The sequence below is a fragment of the Nomia melanderi genome, chromosome 12 (assembly GCF_051020985.1).
Source record: "Nomia melanderi isolate GNS246 chromosome 12, iyNomMela1, whole genome shotgun sequence".
Taxonomy (NCBI): Eukaryota; Metazoa; Arthropoda; class Insecta; order Hymenoptera; family Halictidae; genus Nomia; species Nomia melanderi.
Window position 1 is genome coordinate 15,207,520 of NC_135010.1, and position 22,909 is coordinate 15,230,428.

Consider the following 22,909-nt stretch of genomic DNA (forward strand, 5'->3'; position numbering starts at 1 on the left):
CGTCCAGCGCGTCGGGCATCTCTCCTCCGCGGAGGATACCTCGGAGTTGTCTGGATTCTTCGGGCCGCACGACGGAAAGCGATTCTCGAGAGCCGGCCGTAGCTCTCGCGCGGCTCGTGGAGGTGTAATCAGGGCATTCGCATTCGAGCCGGCGCTCGCGTTTCGACGGAATCACGCGTCCGTCATAATTCAAGCGCGCGGAAGAAAGAGCCGGCTCGATCCGCCGGGATCGAAAGCATCCGCGATCGTTTCGCCCGATAGATGGTTGCACCTGTGTGTATTTACGAGCCGCGAGAAACGAAACCGTGTGTGCGGCGCGGCGGCGTTTCCACTGGTCGGTCGCGTCGGAGCGCGAGGAAATTTGTGGGTTCGCCGGGACCCTGCTCCGCGGTCTTGTTCTCTCCGCGGTTCTCACCGGTATCCGTTATTTATTCACCCTCCGGGTTACTTTATCGCCTCCGCTCGACGCATCGCGCGCCGATTTCGATCCAGCCTTCCTTTCGGCCTTTCAAGCTGATTAAGCCGCGAGCTAAGTCGAGCCGATAGTCGAAGCGGCGCCCGATTCAACTGGTCCCTCGGCGAGTCGAGACGCGAATACGCGGCTGGCAATTCTCTCCCAGCGATGCGCGTATTGCGGACGATACGACGGCTGATAAAAGGCTGGAGAGGAACGCGCGCGGTTGTCGGTGGTAGTTGCCGTTAATCGCCAGTACTTTCCTATTGTGCCCGGTAACGAGGGATTTTCAGTATGCCGGAGTGCTCGACCTCGCGGCTAGTATCCATTCATAGCAATCCGAAGCGATCGAGATTCCATTGTAATTCGGCCCGACTTGTTTTCACTCTAATAAGCGATTCCTTTCTCATGGAGTAATCACTCCGCCGTGACTCGTAACTCATCGTCGCACGGAACTAGCTAACGCAAAGGAAGAAACGTCGACGGTGCACTCGCGTCTCGTAAGCCGATAAACTCGAGGAGTTAATCGCGTCGTCGTTGCGACGCGCGTTCGCGACATAGTTCGCGTCGGTCGACAAAAGGGTTGCTATTGCTGGCAAGGGTGAACCGCTGGAAACCGAGCCAATTAATATCGTTCGCTCCCGAGGAGAACGCGTCGCGATAAAACCGTGCGTTCCTCGCGAATTATAAATTCCAGGGCTGCGGCCGCGGCTCGAACTGCGCGACACACCAAATTGCCGTCCCGGGGAAGCCCAGGGATTAATTTCCAGCGAGCTCGACCGATCGGCGGAGATCCGATCGAGCGAGTTTTGACCGGCAACCATTAGAACGGGGAACAAGGTGCTTTATAGCCCCGATTTATCGGGGAATTTTATTTCCCGTGGCACCGCGCGTTCGTTGAGTAGCGCGCGTAGGAGAGATTGAAATTTTAATGGAGTCCGGCGCCAATGTTGAATCCAATCCCTCCGATCGAACGGTTCGTCCGGAGAACGTTTAATTACGTAATTGTATCCACGGTTGCGGGGAAACCGGCCGATCGAACCACGGTCGCAGTAAAACTTTAATCGATCCCAATGAAACTTTGATACTTCGCGATCCTTTCGCCGAAGACCTCCTTCGTCGTTCGCGCGCAAACAAAGCTGCCCGTGGAAGTTCGCGTTACCCCGGCGAGAGCGGTATTCCTCGATCGTTCGATTATCCGTACGTTTCGCTGGACGTCGTCAACCGGAATACCAATTACAGGGAAACAAGCCAGCTAAGTCTTGGTAACGGTTTACGATCGGTGTGTCCACCGCTCGAGTGCTCTTCCGTCGGTCTCGTTGATTAGACCGTTGCCGGATTGCGATTAGATTACCGCATTATCGAGGAGATCGGGAGTGCTCGTAGTTGGGACACTCGGAACGTGAATTTTCCGGACAAAGCTGAAAGGACAAGAAGAAGGAGGCGAGAGGACGATAAGATTCGCGAGCATTCGTCGTCGAGCGGGTTTCGTTGACGTACGAAGGTTGCCAGAAGTCCTTGTCGCTGTGGAATTCGAAGGGCCAGGTCGGCCTTGGGACTCTACTCGGTATCGGCGGCCGGTCCTCTCCAGATGGTGCACGAGGTCAAGCAAAAAGAACTGCGAACGCCAGCGAGTCCGGACCTACCACTGTTCGCCTCGCTGTTTCTTTTCTTCCCGGGCATTACGCCTCCGCCGCTCGGCCCATTCCGCTTTTCCATTTATTTCTGCCGGCGAGTCGCGAAATCGCGTAATCCGCTGTGCTTTACCCTCCTTCCCTCCCTCTCTCTCTCTCTTTCTCCCTATCCCTCTCCTCCCTCGCCTCCCGCGGCCCCCTCCTCGCACCGTTGCGAAATGGCAGGCTGACATTTCGAGCGCTCAGCCTCCCGCGACATCGACCGAACCACCGTTTCATTGTGTAACCCCGATTATCGTCGGACTTCATTGTCGAGGAGGAATCCGCGCGTGGGACGATGCCTCGATTTCCCACTTTGTTTATACCCGCGGCATTTTATTCGGACCGAAATGAGCTTTCGATCCGGACGCGAGATATTCTATTAGCTCCACTCTGCCTCCACGATCCTCCCGTAAAGCACCACGCACGACAAGCTTTTACATCGCGCGGCACTCGAACGAGGAAATTCAACCGCGACTCTCGCAACGGCGAGCGACGCCCACAGCTCGAGAAACTTTTCGACTCTTACCGCGAAGAAAAGCTTCTCCTCCCGAACAGCGTTTACAAACTTCGCCGACCACGAATCCGTCTCTGATCCGGCGCTGCCTCGCGAACCGGTCCGGTTTCGAAACTTTGCACGGCCGAGAGGGTTGCGCCGAACAGAGGCAACAACCGAAACGTGGAAACGCGCGAGGAAAGACGGCGAAAGACGGCGAAAGGAAGCCTGTCGTTTGCGCAAAGCTCTCTTCCCGGCCAGCCTAAATCGTCTAGACCCGCGAAATCCTCGTTGCGGATGTTTCCGACTCGTTTCCCTGACGTACTCTTGATTCTGTTTCAGTTACCAGTGGGCGGGGGTGGTGCTGTGCTGGTGCTCAGCGAGCTTGAAAGCATGGCGGCCAGGCAACAGCGGGAAATTGCCCAGCAGAGACGCCTCCTGGAGCAGAGAGAGGACCGTCTAGCCGTGCTTCGAGGCGCACAGGTAAGACAACTCTTCCATTTCGCTCCCCCGAACCGAGTCGATGCGGAAATCATCGTGAAAATTGCTCGACGAAGCCACGGTAATATCCCTGGCGGTCTCGTTCCCGGTGCGTTCGGCTTCCGCCCGCGATCCCGACTCAGCAAGACGCGTCTTTCCGTAATTGCTCTTCGGCGACCTGGCCCCGTTATCCGCCACCTCTGCTCCCTTTATTTCGCGAAACGCGCGATCCGCGTATCCCGAAGCACCGATAAACAGCTCCGCTGCAGGATGGATGATAACGAAGAAACAGGAGCACGAAGAAATAAGCAAATGGTACGGTTATTGGCTTTTCCCGACGCAGCTTCCGTCCTGCCAGCGATTCGAATGTTCCAGCGGAATTCCAGGCGGATGATGCCGAGGATTCCGGGATACGCGCGTAACGAGACGTCGGCTAATTGTTCCGGAGCTTTCTATTATCGCAGCTTTTGATCCCCGACGAAAGTTCATTTTAATTGTTCCCCTTACGCGTCCCCTCCGTCGCGAATTTACGCAAAGACGATATCAGCTCCGGCGGTACGGCATTCTTCGCAGGATGCTTTCCAAGGACCTCCCTTATCCCTAATTATCTTTATTCCCATAAGTCCGTTTTACGGCACAGCCCGTCCCCACGCTCCACCCCTCATCCCCTTTCCAATCAAGGCACTTCAGGCTCGCGCTGTTTCCCCATAAGCAGGACGCTCGAAAAAGCTCGAAGATTTCATTTAATTCGCCCGCCGAGATTGGATCTAGCGCCGCTGTCTGGCGTAGGCCGCGAAAAGGGGGTTAACAGCCGGCGTCGAATGATTTCGACGAATCGGGATTTTACAGCCGATGAAAATTACAGTCCCTTAACAATCGCCGGCAGTAAACCAGACCGTAAAGACGTCACCCGTTCAACCCCGGACGTAAAGCTCGCGAACGACCCCGGGTTTTCATCGTTCGTATTATTGTTCGCCGCGCGACCCTCGGCGCTCTCCCCGGAGGGACTTCCGTCCGCGGGGAATCGGAAAGGCCCGCGCCATGAATAATTCAATCTAATGATAGACTCCGCGGGACAGTTTATGCCTATTATCGGCCGGATCAGCGTCGGTCCCTTTCGACCCCGTCGTTCCGCGAGGACGATCTCCGTTCCCGATCGTAATGGCCACCCAGAGACCGACCGCGGCTCGTTCCGCGCGGGCCAATTTCGACCGCTCCGCTCGTGAGTTAGCGGGATTCTCGTGACCGACTCGCGGGCCCGTTCGCGCGCGAGATTCCAGCGAAATTTATCGCCCGGCGTAAAGCCTAATAAAGCGTAATCGCTGGCTCGAGTTTCGCCGGTGTACATTCCGCGCCGCGGACGCGTATTTAGCTCCTAATCTTGAGTTACGGGTCGAGCCCGGCTCCGCGACCCCGAAGTCTTGCCCCGCCGGCTCGCGAAATCTGCTTAGAAAATGATTTACGGGGAACAATCGTGCCGCGGCTCCGACTCTATTACCGTTTCTCCGTTGGCTTCGCGGAGATCCTTTACGTTCGCCTTTCGTTCGCGAACTTCGTCGGTGCCCGTCCGCGCCAAGTCGAAGTCGAACCGAGTCGAACGAACTTCGAGTCCTTACCGTTAGGATGACCTTGCAACCTGTGACCTTGACACTAAACGGGGAACCTGTCGGGCCATCCTGCGCGCGGGCAAGCGCGATAGATCGATAGCGCGCGACGATTACGTCGCGGAACTGCGCTACGGGACGATGATCCGGTTAGAACGTTGACTCGCGCTCGTCCTCTCCGCTCCTCCGGCGTCGGGACGTTTAAACCGGTTCCGCGAGGGACACGCGAAAATCTCGAAAACTCGGTCCCGAAGGATCCGTCCTCGCGATCCTCGTCGCCGCGAGCAAGTCGCTCTCCGCTCTCCCCCTGTCCGCGCCTTTAAGCTCCATTTAACGCCGGCGAGTCGGTTTTTCCCAGGCAGGCTGACGCGGAGTTAATCGGAAAGCTCGCGACCTCGGATCAATTCTTCTCGAGAATCGCCGACGAGAGGGCCGCGCTCGCCGGCGAGCTTCCGGGCCCGCGTACTTGCTTAGCTCTCGAGGAACGTGTCGAGCAGCGACGTGTAACGAGCCAAGCGTCGCTTCTTCGACGCTAATAACCAGATTAAAGAGATAGGTGTATCGAGCCCGCGCTCCTCCCTCTTTCTCTCCCTCTCCCTCTCGAGTTCGTAATCTCGCGCGGACCGATACGATACGGCACGGTGATCGCGTTAGCCGCGCGAGGACCGTGGTTGCGCCGAAGGCGCGAGCCAGCCGCCGACGCGACCGCGAGCCGAGTCTCGGAGGAACTTGTTACACCCGATTCCCGTGCGCGCACATCCGATCGAACGACCGACTAATTAATCGACCGGCTTTTTTCGCGGCGCACCGACCGAGAGCCGGCTGTTTTATGGCTCGTTAGCGAGTGTCTGGGGCCCCGATGGAAACGCACGGCGAAACAGCAATCAACGGATGAAACCACCACGGACGCTTCCAAGCCGGCTTTTTTGCTCCGCTTTTCAGCGACGTCGTTCGTTAGATATCGCCCGCGACCGCGAGAGAGATCGCTAGATTCGATCCGCGTGTCGTCTAGATTTTCGCGAGCGAGCGGCCGTTGAATCATTTATGCGGCCCGCATACCCTGTAGTGAATACCATGCCGACTTTATAACGGACCCCTTGATTCCTCGAGTCGTCCGGCTTTTTCACCGAGATTTCCCGAGCCGCGCGGACTCGCTTCGCGCCTGCGAGCGGCCGCGCGGCTGGGAGCTTTTTCATTTCCGGGAGAGGCCGCGAACGATTCGAAGTAATAGGGGATCTCGCGACAGGACTCGGCCGGGATTTCCGAGGACCTGAAAGCCCTAATCCGCCCGCGCGGCTCTATCCCCGGCCGAGCCGGCGCGCCGCGGACTCCAATACCACCGAAGATGGAGAGTTTTTTATTCGGATCCAGCGCTGATCTTCCCATCCGCTTCGCCTCGGCTGCGAGACGGAGCCGGCTTTCGTCTAAGCCAGCAGACTTTTTAACGGCCGACGATGTACACCGTGAAAACGGACAGAGATCTTATTTTCCCGGATGAAAAACCTGCCTCTCCCTTCTCCGCTTCTGCCTCCGTAATTTCGTTGGTTCCGGATTACCGCATTAGTCCGCTCCTCGTCTCGCCACGGGAGCTAATCGACCGGCCGATCGCCTTTTCGATTCTGAAAAGGATATTCACGCCCATTAGCGAATGAACGATTGTGTTCCCCCTTCCTCTATAGAGAGGTTCGTTCGGCGTGTCGCCGCTTTGCTCCGAAAAAGGACTCGCCTGCTTCGATGAATCACGTCGCTTGATTCCCGACCTCGGCGCGAAGCGTACGCGACGTCCGGAGCGTTACGCCTCCCTAATTCGTTCGGTAAACTCGTCCGAGGAATTTCCAGCGAGAAAAGGATGATCCCACCGGAAATTGTAACCGGTAAGCGGCTGGTTTTCCTGCTTGAAATCGATTAAGCCGTGGGAAGGGTTGCTCGCGAATCGATCCGACATCGTTTCGAGAAAACTGTTCCATTAGGCGGAAAGATGCAGCCGAGCGTCCTGCCCCTGTCAAAGCGTTCGATCGCGATCCCGTCCGCGCGTCATCCTCGTTAGACCGCATTCACTTTGCCCCGTATTCCGTCGCGTATTCACCGTGTTCCTGTTTACTGTTTCAGGAGCCAGCACAGCAGGACAAGCTCGCCAGATTGAGGCACAGTCTGGACCAACAACAGAGCAAGCTGAATCGGCTGCGATTGCTCAGATCGCAGACCGACCAGTCGCGTGCCAACAACGCCACGCTGAGTAAGTCGATTAATAAATCCCTTTCTACGCGTTGCCGGCGTTATCGTTCAGCGATCTGCCGGTGCCGATCGAAACGAGACCGTTCCACCTATTCCGTCGAGGAGAAAATCGCTGGAAGTTAATCGGGAGAAAGGCCAGCCACGGTCCGCCCGACGATTTTGCCAGTCGAGAGATTTCGAAAGTGCGCTAGGATCTCGATCAACCGAATCGCCGTTTCCGCGATCCACATCATCCGGCATATCGGTTGCATCGGAACTCGATGACTCAACGAATATCTTTGCGAGAACTTGTTCTTGACTCAGACTCGTCGGGAGTTGGTAATTGCCGCTAGTCGTCCAATTAAATGAAACAATCGAGATCCTGCCGTGTCCGATTCTTGTCCGGCTCTCTCGATAACTTTCAGCCCGCGCGGATCGAAAAAGCGATCGGCTACGAGAATGCCGCGGTGAGACCGGGCCGCAATTCCGCTTGTCCCATTCGCCGGATCCATTCCGCTAGGATAGCCTATAAAACGAGCGATGATAAACCTCGTTAATCCAATTCGCCGGGAGTCCGGGTCGCTGGCGGCAGCATATTGCGTTCGAAAGTGAAAGTTCGATCCCGGCGCGGCCGGAACGAAACACGGAGCCGAGGAAACACCGGAGAGCGGAGGAGGATAGAACCGGCGGAGGAGGAGGAACGCGCGGGACGAACGCGAAGGGGAACGAAGAGGAATTCCCGGGCCGAGTCCTTTCGGTTATACGGCCAACGGTTGAATATCGATATCGCTCGCGAGAGCGTCGCGTTTCGCGTTCTCCCTCTTTCTTCTCCTGAGAACCAGGGGTGCATTCGAATTTAAACGTTCAACAGTCGAAATTCTCGATACTCGAAGCGCTGATTTCATTAGCAAAAGGACTATCGCGTACAAGCAAAAAGTAACCTAGATTCTCGTTTCGACTGCCATCCACGCTCCAGAGTTCGGGATTCGAAGAGAGCGCGAACAGTCGTCGCAGCTCGAGAGGTTCTTACGTGCCCCGTCCATAGCGGGAACGATAGGCCGACGGGACCGCGAATTCCCGTCGTTTCCAGGAGGATCGAACGCCTCGTAAAAGGACAGCGAACGACCGCGTGCGGGAATATCGAGTTCAATAAAGATTTCGCGAGCGGGATGGTCCCATCGAGCCCGATCATCTTTCCCGGCATTAATTCGGATGATACATCGGGCCCGTTTATAGCCGCGATAGGTGGTGCCTGCTTTTGGCTCGAACGTCCGATTCCTCGTCCACTAAAGCCTCCTCCGCACCGCCTTGGCGCTAACCGCTGTATCATTTTATCGGCCCCTCCGAGACGCGTGTCGTTCAATTTCGTCTATCAGCTTTTCGGATCACCCGACTTTTCCTCCGTCGGGGACGGCCCCGCGCGTCCGTCGACTCGCTCGCCGAGGACAGCGGCGAGTACGCGGCTTAACGCGGCCCGATTTTATGCGTCGTTGCTGGAAGCTCCGGACGCCGAGGCTTTCGCGCGATTCGCACCTACGTTAATCTTGAAATAGACCCGTCGAGATAGGTCTCGCGGGTGTCGAGCGCCTCTTTATCGATCCCCCTTCCCCTCGAATTCCACCGCCCGTCTCGAATTCCAGCTCCGCCGTTCCGCTTTAAACGTCCCGCCGAAATTGACGAGGACACGGCCTCCGCTTGTCCCCTCGGACACTCGAGGAACTTCTCCGAGTCCAGTAATAACGTGCCGCGAGATCACGAGTCTTTAACACCCTCGACCCCTTCGGGCTCTCTCCCGAGGGATTCGGAGAGCCGACGGTTTCCCCGGCTATCCGGTCCATTATGTTCCCAAGTTTTCCCATTTCGAAGGGAGCACGTGCGTCTTTCCCGCGAGGAAGTTGTACGGTCGCCGCGGGAGCAAGGGTTGGGGATCGGAGCGGCGAAATACGCAATCGAGCGAGACGCGTGCACGCCGAACCGAGAACGGAGGCCCGAACGAGAGACTCCGTGATCCAGAAATTCGCGTAATCTATTTCCTATAGAGCTCCTCGCCGATAGGACTCTCACCCTCCTCCCCCGAGACGAACTTTCCTCGAAGTTTCCGTTTCCCTCCATGGATCCCTCCCGCTTTTATTCCCCCATTGTGGCGCTTTCGTGATTCGAATAATTATAACCACCGGCCGGGGCCGAACCGGACCGGACGGGGACGACGGCGATGGTTCGAGGGCTCCTGGAAAATAAATCGAAAGGATTGATCCGTCTCACCCCCACCGCGGCACGTCCCTGTAATCGAATTCCGAGCTATCCGCGAGTCATAGCTGCCGGCTTGATTGCGAGATTGCTTGACAAACGTTTCAACCAGCCACCCCCGGATTGATCCCTAACTCCGAGACGGGGGTGTGGCTCGGTGCCGCGTGCGAATCAATTGCCTTTATCTTCGAACGTTAATGCTTCCCCTGCCGGGGCTGCCGGCAGACTCGTCGATGGCTTATCATCCGAGAGATGTAATCGTCGTTGGACAATAGATTCCGGAGAAATCGTTAAATAATATTATTCCTCTTTTTCTCCGATTTCCCGCGGATTCTTCTGTCCCCGCGCTTCGCAACACTGGAATCTTTTTCAACGGGTCGGTTAAGTAAACGGGCACGTAGCGCGTAATTAGCGAAAGAAGTACGGTAAGAGTCGGAGCTCCGCCCGGAAGTTGGCGCTATTGGCGATGGAGCTAGGAAAATACACGGGACCGCGGCAGCCCGGAGATAGGAGTAGCGGGAAGAGAAAGAGCCGGCGGAAACGTAAACTGTATTTGTTACGGGAACAAGGGGGTCGGAGTTCCAGCGTCTCGAGCTGCACGGCGAACCCCCGAACTTTATATTATTCTGACCCAATATTCCCGGAGAACGGTCGACGTTTGTACGCGTAACTACGTATTCATATTCGCGATCCTCGCGGCCCCGGGAAAGTTTACGGGCCACCCGGCTGCGACCGTGTCGACTTTCGATTCCACGTTCGGCTGCATTCCAGCCGAAGCCGAATCCAACGGGAGAGATCGCGCCGGCGAGCGCGCGGAACGCCGAAAGATGGAAAAATCTCCTTCTCCGGTAATGCGAGTCAGGCTCGATCTAATTCGTGAGACGTCTCCGTTTAGCCTGCTGGCTCGGACGAAACGAAATAAGAGGAACCTCGATCCCGCTGATCCCTTTGGGCTCTGCGCCGCGCGGTTTATTCGAAAAAATAAAAACTCCGTGAGCCGAAGGTCCCGTCGGAGGCCGATGGCGGACGAGGGAGTTTTAATTAAAAGAAGCCACGCTCCGCGTGTGTCCGCCGGTTGAATTAACGTGTGGGTTGAATCAATTTCGCTGTGCAAATGTCACAGGACTCTGTCCCGCACGCACGGTTTCCAAGGCGAGCGTCGATATCGTCCGCGACGTCGATGCTGCCGCCTGTTGTCCGTCTCCCGGCTTCCTTGGGTGTTTGAACAGCCCGCCGGTTTAAACGGTCTCGGCCGATGGATATTACTTCCTTCGCAAAACGAATTTTAACGGCCGGAAAAAGGTCAGGGATGAGAACCGAATATTAAATCCGATATTTAATATTCCATTGAGCGGATCTTACCGGCGGTACCACCCCCGGAAATTCATCGAATTCCGCGCGGAATGCGCCGCCGTCCTTCCGCCGCGGTTTACGCGGATGCACGTCCGGGAAAAATGGTCGAAACGTAGACTCGGGACCGCGGAAGAGTACAGTATCGTTCAAAAGTTTCGGAGCTCCGGTAAATTACTCGATAATCTCCCATCCAAATTCCATCTCCGGCCGACTCCTCTTTGTCGGAGAAGCTGTGCTCGACGCTCTTAACCCTTTGTACTCTAGGCTCCAATATTGCACCAGTTCTAGTATCAAATATTTCACTGAATTTTAAGAAAACTGCCTCAAGATTATTAGATTTTCCAAATATAGAAAGTTTGTACTGAGAAGGGAATTAAAGGTCTAAGAAATGTTATAACATTGTTAATCTTCAGTAGGACTACTGTCAAAATTGGTAGTTGCTGACATCACAAAACTATGCGCAGTGCCAAGGGTTGATTCCTGTCTTCCAGCCACTCGAGCGCTTCGTTTCCTCGAGCGATACCGTCGTCGGATCACGCGACACACGGATCGCAAACTTTCCGCCGGTAGTGTACGTCTACCCGCTGGAAATTTTAAACGAAAATCCTCCCCTCGGGGCCCCGGAGGAAATATACTAGCCGGGAATTGATTATTTCCAGCAGATTCGTTTCGAGATTCGAGATCTGGGTTACCCGTTCTTAATAACGCAGCGGCCGAGGGGAGGCGTTGCGTGCGGCTGCGACGGTCCAACCCCCGTTCGGGGCTGAAGCGGTAAAAATTACAGAGAAAATCGAGTCGGCCCGTAATTGAAATCCGCGCGGGTCAAAGGAAGCCGGCGAGCAAACAGACGCGCGAAACGGCCGAAGGAGAAGCCGGGGGTAAACGAGGGGAAAGTTTGCCGGGAGGATAACGAGCGATAATTTCATGCACCGTTCGCGGGCTAATTTCCCTCTCGGCGCGAATCGAAACCGAGAGGGGTCAGGGTGCTTCATCTTTCTTGCGGACGCGTTTCGGGGGTGGTTCGGGGCGAACGCGAGGTCGCAACCTCTCGGAGACGATTTAAGATTCCAGCCACTTAAGAGTCTTCGATAAATCTTCCCCGCGTCCGCTCGTGCCTCGGTCGGGTTCGATTAATATAAGAGATAACGCGGGCCCTACTTGATTCATGGGGTGCCTCGAAAGTCCCCCCGTTCGAATCAACTAACCCTCTTAAGCGTTCCGCCCCTCGCGCCGGGAAAGCCTATCGGAGCGGAGAGGTCCGCGCGAGCCGGATCGACGCGCCGCGCGCCATTAATTAACTTTTTCTCGGATTCCTGTAGACACGAGACCGGCTCGTCTTCCGTTTCCGGAGTCTCCGAACTTTCCGAACCCTCGGAACTTTCCACGCTTCGCTGCTCTCGACGGTTAAACCGTCAAGGGTACGTTTCTTCTTATTGAATTCTACCCGGAGCTCGCGAACGCTATGAATAATTTTTTGCGAAACTTCCGCGCAAATTTTCGCGCGAACCTCCGGAGTTCCCCGTGTTGTCGAGATTCTTTTCCAGATTGAAAACCGGGGAACGAAGGGGGAATCTTGTACTGTGCTCGCGAAATTCGAGGCGGTTCTCGTTCCTCTCCGGAATACCCACGCGGAGGATGTCCCGGAAAAATTCGAGACACGGAGAAATGGGTTATCCCCGGAAATATGGGTTCGTTTCGCAGGAAAGAACGCAAGGCGTCTCGTTAACGATGACGGAAAGCTCGGGACGTCCGAGCCAGTGGATCAGGAGCCGCGGTATGTGCACTGCCTGCGGGGAAATTTGGAACAGCGAACGGTTTCGAGGAATATTAGGGGTCGTGGAAAAGCGCGCGTAGTCGGTCGGGTTTACGAGACGCCGTAAAGCAGGACTACTTCGACGTTCGATGGCCGTCCGAGGGCCGATAAACGGCTGGTCCTCCGCCGCGAAATGCATGTCACGTTGGCCGAAGTCGCTCGTGGGTAAAAAACCTGCCCCCAAAACTTGGGGAAAACTGTTTGCGTATTTAACCTCCGATTCCCGGACATCTCCGAGCCACATCGCTCGTTTTTTTCGCTTTTACGACAGACCGAGGTTCGTTCAACCCTCCGCAACCGTGTTACTCTTCCACGGGGTGTTTCGCCGGCCGGAATTTGCTTCACTGTAAACGGTGAGCGAAGTTCGTCGCTTCGAATAACGAAACTCGCGGCAGAAGACAAACGTTTACGCGATTGTCGCGGCGTCGCGATGTATTCGAGGAATTCGAAAGTTGCAGGGTTTTTCCGTTGGCACGAACAAAACGCGGAAATCCGTGGAATTGAAATTGCAATCGGCATCCGCCGATTTCGAACGCGCGCGATACATCCCGCGGGTTTTCGAGCGCAACGAATATTCGCGCGAGAATACTTTCGGTGGCATTATTTCCCGAATAATACGTCGGCGCGCGAGCGGAAGAATTCGTCGGAAATCGGTCGTGTTTCCCCGGATAACGCGGACAAACGATCTGTCCCGTGGATCAAACGGATTACCGCGGCCAGCGTGCCCGATCCTGAGTTATGACCGGCTCGGTCTCGTTTGACGCACGTGTCCCCGGATAATTTCACGTGGCGCCGTAATAACGAAATCCCCGGCCGATAATCCGTTTCGCATGATAATTAAGAGGCCGCTAATCGCGCGCCGCGTTTCCTCCCCCGTTAATTGATTTTTTCCCATCCCCCGCGGCCTTTTGTTCCGCGCGCATTACCCGGTCCATCGGTTTCGGACCGCAACGTTCGAAAGGGAAACCAATTTCGAACAGCAGGAAACTGCTTTGCGCCGGCGAGTAATCGGGAAACGATGAAATCGTTCATTTTCTCGAGCGTGCACCTTTCGAGCCTCCGTTCTCCACAAAGGAAATCCCAAACAAGCCGGCGTTTACGCACGGAACGTCGTTTTCCGTATGAAACGCGGAAATTTCAATTGAATCCGCTTTAAATGGAAAACGAGAAATTTCACGGGAATCGATCGCGCGACTTCTTCGAGGAGATTCGACGCGCGGAGTTACGTCACGCCGTAATTCCGACGAGTTTACGTGCCGTTGGGCCGCGATCGAAATTTTAATAGTCTCGCGTCCGAGGACTCGTGGATCCGGAAAGTTGGCACGATCCGCGGCCGGCGATCCACCGGTGAACCGCTTTATCTCGTCTCGGGCTGCGCTGAAAAGCCGAAACCGACCCTTTCACGGGATTAAACATTTTTTTCCTCGGCGCCGAGAGTTTCGCCATTATCTCGTGGCCGGCGACCGAAGAAAGTCCGATCGCAAAGCTTCGCTCGAGCGTCCTTCTCTCGAGAAGGTGCTGAACGCTTATCTGAAAAACACCGGAACCGGCAATTCTCTTCTTTCTGTCTCGTACAGTCGCATAGGATATCTCCGGCGCATCCACGAATTAAATTCCTGCTATCTTGCAACCTGTTAACGGAGACGGACCTTGATTCGACTCGATTCGACTCGATTCGACGTTTGCGTTCATCAGTATTCGCCGAGCACGCCTCCTCGTTCCCTTCGTCCATTCAGCAGAAATTTATTCGATCTAATCTCGCCTCGAAATCTCTAGTATTATAAATTCTCGCGTAGTTGAAACCGTGCCACGAGATAAATAGATGCGAACGATTTTTATTCGTGTGTGTTTAATGAAAGATTCAACAGCGGCGAGCGTTAGCCGCGCTTTTAGAGGCGGCCGTTGAATTTAGAGCGATAATTTTCATGAATATAATACGACTGCCGCTTTAAGAATATACAGAGCTGGCAATTGGAGAGGTGAAAAGTTCGCGCCGCGCGGCGGGACGGCGTGAAATACTCAAATTATCTTCGCCCGTGCTTACACGGCCGTTCGCTCCTGAAAGGAGGAAGCTCGAGGAGATGTTCCGATGGCTCGGTTTCCTCGATGAAGCATCGAGACAAGGTTCCCTTAAATTATTAACGAAGGGATGGACGCGGAAAGCAGGCTGACGAGGCCTTGATCCATTTCAGATGCAACGGGGATAGAAATTCTTACGCGAGTGCCAAGAATACAGTTCGCTCTTAATATCTGCCGGATGTACTGGGTGCGCCGGAAGTCTTAATGCGTTTACCGAATCAAACGGCAACGAACCGAATAAATCCATTAAAGTTTCGTTCGCAATAAATAGAACCGAGTTATCGTCTCCCGGGACAATTTCGCCGGCTCCCCGAGACCCATATTCATCAATCTCAATTCGACTATCAAGCGAGCAACAATTTATTCCTTAAATTTATCATCGACCCACCGACGAAACCGGACCGCGCGTTCATCTATATTCGAGTTTAGACAATACCCCGCGCGTTCGCACTGGCCGTTGGCAGGAAATAATTAAGTCGCGAGATTTCGGCAAGTTTTCGCCTTTTCATGGTTCCCCGTGCGAGACAGGCAGGCTCGCGAATATTCGCTAAATTAACAGGCCGGGCGACGGCCGTTTGTCCATTTTAATTGCGCTCGTAACGAGCGAATCCCATATCTTTCATTTCGGTTGGCATTATCGGTGCCCGCCCCCGCGATTCCGCGTTCCCCGCCAATTAGCGATCCCAATTAACGGCTGATCCGCGTCAACGCAGTCGGGAGTCGTTCCCGCGTCCGTTCCGACCGTTCCGATGGACCTGGCAGCCTCCCTGGGACCGGTAACGACGTTTCCAGATCTCTACGCTCGCCAAATATCGCGAACTAGGTTAACGGCAACCGTGACCCCGTTCCCGATCGCGGGATCTCCTGTCCGACGAAGAAAGACTGTCAAGATCGAGGAGAACGAGGCTTCGCTCCGAAACGAGGGAACGCTTCCCGCCCACCGCGATCGACAGGGTTACAATCGTGCATGCAGCCGCATCTCCGAAAGATCTGGAACTCCTTCGAAGCAGGTCCACGGAGAGGACCGTTTCCTTTCCGTCCTGGATCCCCCGCGGCGCTCCGTGGCCTCTACCGATCGGGAAATCTCGTTTCCGCGGGAAATAGAGGCTCGGAGCGACCCGTCACGCTCCCAGCGTCGTCTCTAGCTTTTATAAACCAGGGAAAAGAGTTCTCGAAGTGCGTCATCGCTCCTCGAACACACCGTCGTCCTCGTACACAGCGAAACGCAACCGATGAGCTCGGAAAGTCCTCGCTCCCGGGCAAGAAACTCGCCAGAGGAACATTCTTACTCGTCTCTAGCGTCCTCGCTCCATTTGTTCCTCAACGGCAGAGGCTAATTGCCGAATATTCCCCGTCTCGAACCTATTCCCGAGCCGTGGCAATTATCGCTTGGACAATCCGTGAAGCGACTTGCACGGAAGTCTCCGAGTGAGCCGGAGTCGATCGATCATCGGAATTGAATCGGCGCGGAGTTGTTATCGCTCGATCGCGAAACTTTGATCGGCCGGCAGCCGGGGACACCGGAATTTCCAATTTCCCGGGGGCCGGGAGAACCCTTGTGTTCGGCGAGACCGCTCGAAATTTCGCCGACCACCGATAGAAGAGACAAAGGACCGGCGGACGTTCTCCACGGACCGGGAAACTTTTTCGAGCGTGCGCCGGTTTTCCATCTGGACATTCGGTATTCACGTGGGAACGGAGCCGAGGCCCGAACTTTCCCGTTTCCTCGAGGAAATTCCGCGGCTCCTCGGTGTCCTCGAGCTCCCCTCTTCCCGACCGCCTGGACAGCTTCGCTTTTATTTCGATTTTACGATCGACGTAAAAAAAGACCCCACGGTCGCGCCGGTTTCGCCACGAGGACACAACGCGAACGGTCCAAGAGGAAATCTCCAGAGTCCGAGGCGGAACTGGTTCCATTTTCACGTGGTCCGTCGCGGTTATTGCGTAGACGTGTTTCTTTTCTGTCTCCGGAGTCGAGGAATTTTCGAATCGCGTCGGCGCACTCGCGACCGGAAAGCTCTCCGCTCGAAACAACGCACTGGGAGCCGGCGGAAACTTCGGGAGTTCGCTTTTAAGAAGCTCGCAGCCTCTCGTCCTCGGGGAATAGAGATCCTTCACAAACTTGCGGACATCCGAGCTGACGCGGACGCACAGCCGAGACGAGTTGCGGCGCAGAAAAACTGGAAAGTCTTGCGCTCCGCTTCGAACCGATCGCATTCTTCGGAGTTCGCGTTCGGGAAGAAGCCTTCGTCGTCTCGGGAACCAACTCAAACACATTGATATCCATAGGATTCGCTCGAATCGCGCGCTTCGGTAATAATCCTTTCAGAACACAGAGACCTTACGGATATTCCACGAAACTCTATTGACAAATTCCAGCGATACAACGAATTGAACGCCGGAAAACGGAGTTTCACCGCAATAATCAACGACGGGGGCACCGCGAGAGACTTCCACGCGTGTCCTTTTTGTTCCAACTGTCCGGCAGCTATAGCCACGGGCGAAATCGAGCGGGACACGCGTCGGTCGCGCGCCGAAATGAATTACTGGCGACTCTCGCGGATCGGCGGGCCGATTATTTAGAGCCGGGCCGAGTCCATAATCGCGCGGGGAATGATGTATCGTCGCGTCGCGGGATTGTTCGATGACCTAGAATTCCATTATCGAATTCTGGCCGTCTACGGTGGCCTGCGCCCGGCTGGATGCACGCGCGGCGTGCTCGCTGCCGAATACTCGCAGCCTGTCACGGGGCGTCGGGACTCGATACGCGTCGATATTCCCGTCGCGCGGGCACGACGTTGCGGGATGGTAAATGGATTTCTGATGGCTCGGAGCGCGAGCCCGAAAACCGAGTTTTACGGGCAGCCTCGGAAAGCTGTTCCCCCTCGACCCTTCGCCGCTCCGTCGCATCCGCCCTTCTCGTCGAGCCCTTTTCCCTCTGTCGAAGGATTCACTTTTGCGGATAGGAAATTAGCGAGAAAAGAGAGGAAGAACGATCGGGAAAAGGGGGATCGTCGACGAGAGTCGCGCAGCTGGAGGCGTGGTCGACCCGCGAGAGATCTCGAGCTCGATTCCGCGAGCGGATCGATCGATCTTTATTCTCCTGCGCTTTAATCCGAGAAGAAGGTCGTACGTTGCCCGCATTCGAATCCTTTCCCGTAGCTCGCGCGGGTTTAAACCGCGCAACGAGAAATCCCGGGACGCCGAGGCATCGACGTCGCATTTAATTTGAAGCAGGCCCGCGGTCGATCGGGATCTTTCCGCCGGTTCGTTTCCGCGGGACGTGTTCGCGGCTGATTCTTTGACTGCCTCGACGTCATTTCCCGTGGGAGAACGCCGGGAAACGCGGGCGCGCGGACGACCGGACGGCCACGGGAAACGGAGAAGAATGCGGAGGGACCTCTTCTGTCCCGGTTCCTTTTTCCGAGGGACGTCGAGCACCGCCCCGCGTCTTATTAGACTCTTCTGCCGCGTATTACCGGCATGCCCGAAGATTTTCATATCCCCGGCCATCGCGCGACAAAGCACGAAACACATTTCTCACAGTCGCGGCGATCTCGCGCGCCGGCCGAGACGAAGCTGAATTTTCCAAGCGAAAAACGAGGCAGGAGCGGCGAACGTTACCTGGAATCGCGGGGAAAGTCGATCGGCCGTCGTCGGTCGAACGAATTAATTAACGGGTAATTGGGAACGCAACGTCGACGAGTCACGGCCCGGAAGTCGGACGGCCGAGCCGTCCCTTGTCCCTTAACGGCGCGAACGAGGGTTTCCCGAAAAGAAAACAAGGGAACGGAAAAGGGCCGGCGGCGCGGGGATCTCGCGCCGTGCCGTTTAATTAAACGGCAGCGTTTTAATTGGCGCGTACAATTAAACAGAGAGGACGACTAGATAATTTATCGCACCCCCTCTCCGCTTTCCCCGGCGGCGTTCTCGCGAACGATATTTTCATTGTCATTGTTAACGATCGGCCGCGTCCCTTTAATCGTCACCGATATTAATTAACCGCGCACCGGAGCCAGACATTCAATTATTCAATCGGTGCGCCGGAGCGAGCGGCCGAATAATTCAGCGCCGGCCGTTCGGCGGGCCACGGTTTTCGGCGGTGAAAGGCGTGTCTCCGTTTCCGAGTGAAAATTCTGCGAGAGCCTCGCTCGGCTGCGGGTCAGGGACGCCCGTTAAAAACGTCGCGGTGACTTTTCTTCTCTCTTCTTCCCGCGTTTCCGCCGCAACGATCCCCCCTCGAAATCGAATTATTTCCGCGGGCCGCGCAGCGCGTTCCGCCTTCGCCGGTGTCGCCGTAATTCCTCGTATTTTTCCGTCGAACGAGGCGGCCGACGACTTCGACGGCTCGCGAGAGAGCTCCGCGCTGAATTTCGGCCGTCCGGGTTACCTCGGGCGAACATTTCTTTGTCGAATCAGCGGCGAAGGTCGCGCCGTTAACCGGCGTTGCTGCTTGGACGCGTCGCGCGCCGCACACTCCTCGTCGAGTGCGTTCCGCCGCGCCTCGCTCTCGCGGAGCTCCACGGAAATTGGACGAATTCGACGCGTTCGGTGCCACGGCCGCCTATCGATCACCGAACTGCTTGGACGCGATCGCTCGCGAAGCGTAAAATAACCGTGAATCGAGCAGACAACGGCGCGACTCGAGAACCGCGACACCGAACGTTCGACAAACGAGGCAATTAGCGAGTCAACGGCTAGCATAGACGAACCGGTACGCGCGTAAATCTCCGAGTCGATTTCCACCGATCCTCCATAGACAGTTTTCAATTGGGGACAGACCAGAAGGGGAAAAAATAGTTGGAGCCGGCACGATAATTGCGCGCAGAAGCGTCACCGGGCTCTTCTGAATAATTAACGCTCGCCTTCTTCCGGCTACGGGTTCGGGGCTCTATTAATCGGTTCGGTGGTTGATTTACGGTGTCATTGTGGTCACCGTGCGCCGGTGATTATCGATTTCGCGAGAACGCGGCATACATATTAAATTGTGGTCGGGAACGGGGCGCAGCTGCCTGCTGCCTTTCCGGAATAAACGGCCCACCCGTAATTGGAGGCGAGGGCCAATTAGACCAAGTCGAGAGGAGCGGCCGTTCCTTCGCGGCGGGACGGGGCGCGCGAAAAAGGGAGGCCTAATTTTTCCGCGAGCTATTTTAACGAGGGCCTCGACGATATAGACGATAACAGCGACGTCGAACGGTGCCGTTCACCGACTAACACGAATTATCCGTTGATAGGCGTCGATTAATCTTCTCATCCCTTATCGTAATTCCCTCGAGGGACCCCCTTTTTCCGTGCGCGGTAGAATATGGTTTTGCTTCCTCGGAAATATCCAATGTTCGCAACGTCCGTGCACCGATCGCTGCTCGCTCGAAAAGGAAATACAAAACGGATACGAGCAGACAAAGGTTTAAGTGCTCGGTACTCTACCTACGGAATCAATCCGCTGAATTTCACCGTTCGGTTTCCGAGCTATAGGTTCCTATTACCTCTCGAGGAAATATATTTTTACGATAGGGCAAAGTCGTTACTCTTCCCCCGCGTGCCGAACAAGAGACCGCGAGCGATAAGAATTACGCTCCGGGGGAGGAAATGAGCCGCTAAAGATAAATAAACGAAACGAGACCGGTCGAATCACGTAGCGGTGGCTCGTTCCCCGGCGCATGCTTCGCGCGAAACACTTTTCCCTCGGTAAATAGATCGCTACGTGGTTCCGAGAACGTTATTCCGCCGGCAGGTAACGCGGTGTTTGCCGGCTCCCGAGACCATTCTTCTCCGGCGATATCGAAACCGAGACACTTCATCGCGGTCGAGTGCCTCCGCGGCAATGTTTTCCAGTCCGATTCGCTGGAAAACTCGTCCCAGGTTCCTCCCACCGCGGGGAAACGTTCCGAGGGCAACCGAGCAATTAAATCGTTTTATAAAACATTTCTTATAAACATCCGAGCAACGCGTTTATCGAGATTTCGAGTGCCTCTCGCCTTTGTAACCGTGGAAACACGGATTTATGGTGAAACTTTGAAATTTCCCAATCTTTTATGACCCTCTTAATCCATCAGGCAGTCCCGGTAATGAGTATCGAACCCCTTACCCGAGGGTCTTGGGTCCGACAGGGTCTCGGTCGCGACGTTCCTGCGCGTTTCGTCGTTTAGGTTCGTTTGTTCAGCGATCCTTTTGTTCAGCGATACAATACCGACAGATAAAAAATGAACGAAATGTAAGCGGCGAATGGGAGGGATATAATAAGGATAAAACAGAGAAGTTTGTAAAGTTGGGACGGAACTTTTGAGTTACCTTTAAACGAAAGGTTCACGGTACGCTGGAAAGGATACGCGAGTTAATGGATTCGTCCGAGGCCGATTAATCCTTCGGCGAATTATTCCTACCGGTTCCCGGAATAAGAGACCGAGCCACTTACAATTACGGAAGGGACCGATCGAATTCTGACGGCGAAACTTTCGTTTCATCTGTCTTTCCAGTCGGCAAACAGCCTTCGCTCCGCGAGCACGTTCCTCCGAGCTGACAAGAGACTCGAGATAACGTCGAGAGATGTTCCGCCGAGCGAATGGTAAAACGCGGAGGTGAACGCTCACGGGCCGAACAAGGGAAAAAGGGACGGACGTCAAAGGCCGAGGAGGAATAATTAAAAGAAAGTTTCGCTCGCGCGAACTGTCGCTTTGACGCGGCGGAAGATCGTTGGGTTTCGCCGAAGGGTTTCCCCGTCGGCTTTGCGAACGAAGTCCTCGGTTTCTTTGGCACGCGAGCGGGAACGATTGGCCGATATTGGACGACAGAAATTACGCGAAAAGCTAATTGCACGCTTTTGTCGAGCGGGTCGAATCGTTTGATCCGCGATAAACGGCGAACACGGTCGCTGCGGCGTACACTTGGCTAGTACGCGGCGCGCTGCGCAAAGATGGCGGTAGTCGGTCGCGACGGCCGTCTCGTAGCTCGTCGCTGGGAGGAAATGCTCGGGATCGATTTCCGATCTTGCGCTCGGTAAAGAGTCTCCGGAGGTCACCGTCCTCCGTCGATCCCCAGCGACGATTTACGCGAGAACGCTTCCCTCGGACGAAACTGTCGCCGCTCTTAAGCCCTTTCCTCTGTTTTTTCCACAGCCTCGGATCTGGACTGCATAAGAGCGTTGTTCAACGAGAAGGAGAAGGAGCTCTCGTTAGCGGTGGCGAAGGTCGACGAGTTGACACGGCAACTGGAGGAGCTGCGGGGCCGACAGAACGCTGCGGGCACCGGGGCCGGAAGCGGTGGCCCTGGAGGCGTCGGCGGCGGCGGCGTCGGCGGTCCCGGCAGCGGACATCTCTCGACACCGGCCAGCGCCGAGCTGGAAAAGCTCAGGAGGGAGCTTATGGTGAGCCTTTCGTTCCTCCTCTCGACGCTAAGTCCCTGTCGCGTCTCTGCTGCAACGTTCCACTTCGAAATCGCATCTACGCTCAGCGAAATCCTCTTGGTACTCGCGCGATTCCAGCTGCGCCACCGATCTGGCGTTCCATTTGCAGTAAATTTTTAGCCAGCCACTTGCCGCTGAACAGTTCGATTCGGGGAATCTCGGAGGTCCGATGCTCAAACGTTTTGTACGGGCAGAGATGATTGTTTACGATCGAAAGATTCTTTCGTTCCCTTTAATCCATCCCCTTGTTATTACCGTTTTACGCGACGTACAATCTGTATTGAGACGTCGGAAGGATATGACCTTTTCTAGGCAGCACGTTTTGACCCTAATCGAATGAAAAACACTCGATCTGATCTTCGAATGATCCCCGAGCATCTCCTGTCATATATTTCCTATCGCTTGTATCTTCGCGGAAGCATCGCCCGGCCGTCAATTTCAATCGTCTCGAAATCGCGACGGAGATCTCGAGGAGGATCTCCTCGAGCAGGGTGCCTTATCCAGCGAACTGTGCAAAATCGATTTCCTGTTCCGATCGACAGTACCGTAACAAGATGAACGAGCAGCAGAACCAAGTGGTGTCGCAGCAACGGTTGGCCCTGGCGCAGCGACAAGCGGAAATGGCGTCGATCGACGCGAGGATAGCGCAGCTCCAGGGTCGTCTTCAGCGCAAGAGAGCCCTGAACCAGCGGCTCAGCCAGCAGCTCGGCTCCGGGAACCGTGGGAACGCCAACACCGGCTTCACGGAGTCGAAGCTCGACTTCAACTCCGGCGGGAAGTCGAGACCCGCCGGCAACATAGCCGCGATCGAGCCCTACTCCCACATACCGAACGACAACGACTTCAACTTGAACAAGAACGACCCGAAGTACCAGACGCTGCCGTACAACACCAAGTTCACGGTGAACTTCAAGGCCGCCGAGGATGACGTCAACAAGAACAAGATCCAGCACTCGGCCAGCGCTTCCCAGCTGGGCCAGAGGGTCACCTTCCAGCAGTTCGGCCACCAGATCGCCCACAGCCAGTCGCAGTCCCATACCCAAGGTTCGTAAATCGAGCAGAGCCTCTCGCCAGTCAGTCAGAGTTCGCAGCCT

General features: G+C 55.5%; 1 protein-coding gene across 7 annotated transcripts in view; it reads left to right on the plus strand.

Annotated features, from left to right (window-relative positions):
- The window catches only part of LOC116433621 (uncharacterized), a 114,423-nt gene that overhangs the window by 85,924 nt on the left and 5,590 nt on the right, over nt 1-22,909 (plus strand). For all 7 annotated transcript variants that reach the window (XM_076372488.1, XM_076372487.1, XM_076372485.1 and 4 more), the window contains 4 exons: nt 2,966-3,106; nt 6,817-6,943; nt 21,529-21,776; nt 22,358-22,859. In XM_076372488.1, coding sequence (XP_076228603.1) covers nt 2,966-3,106; nt 6,817-6,943; nt 21,529-21,776; nt 22,358-22,859 — 1,018 coding nt within the window. The remainder of the gene's footprint in view (nt 1-2,965; nt 3,107-6,816; nt 6,944-21,528; nt 21,777-22,357; nt 22,860-22,909) is intronic.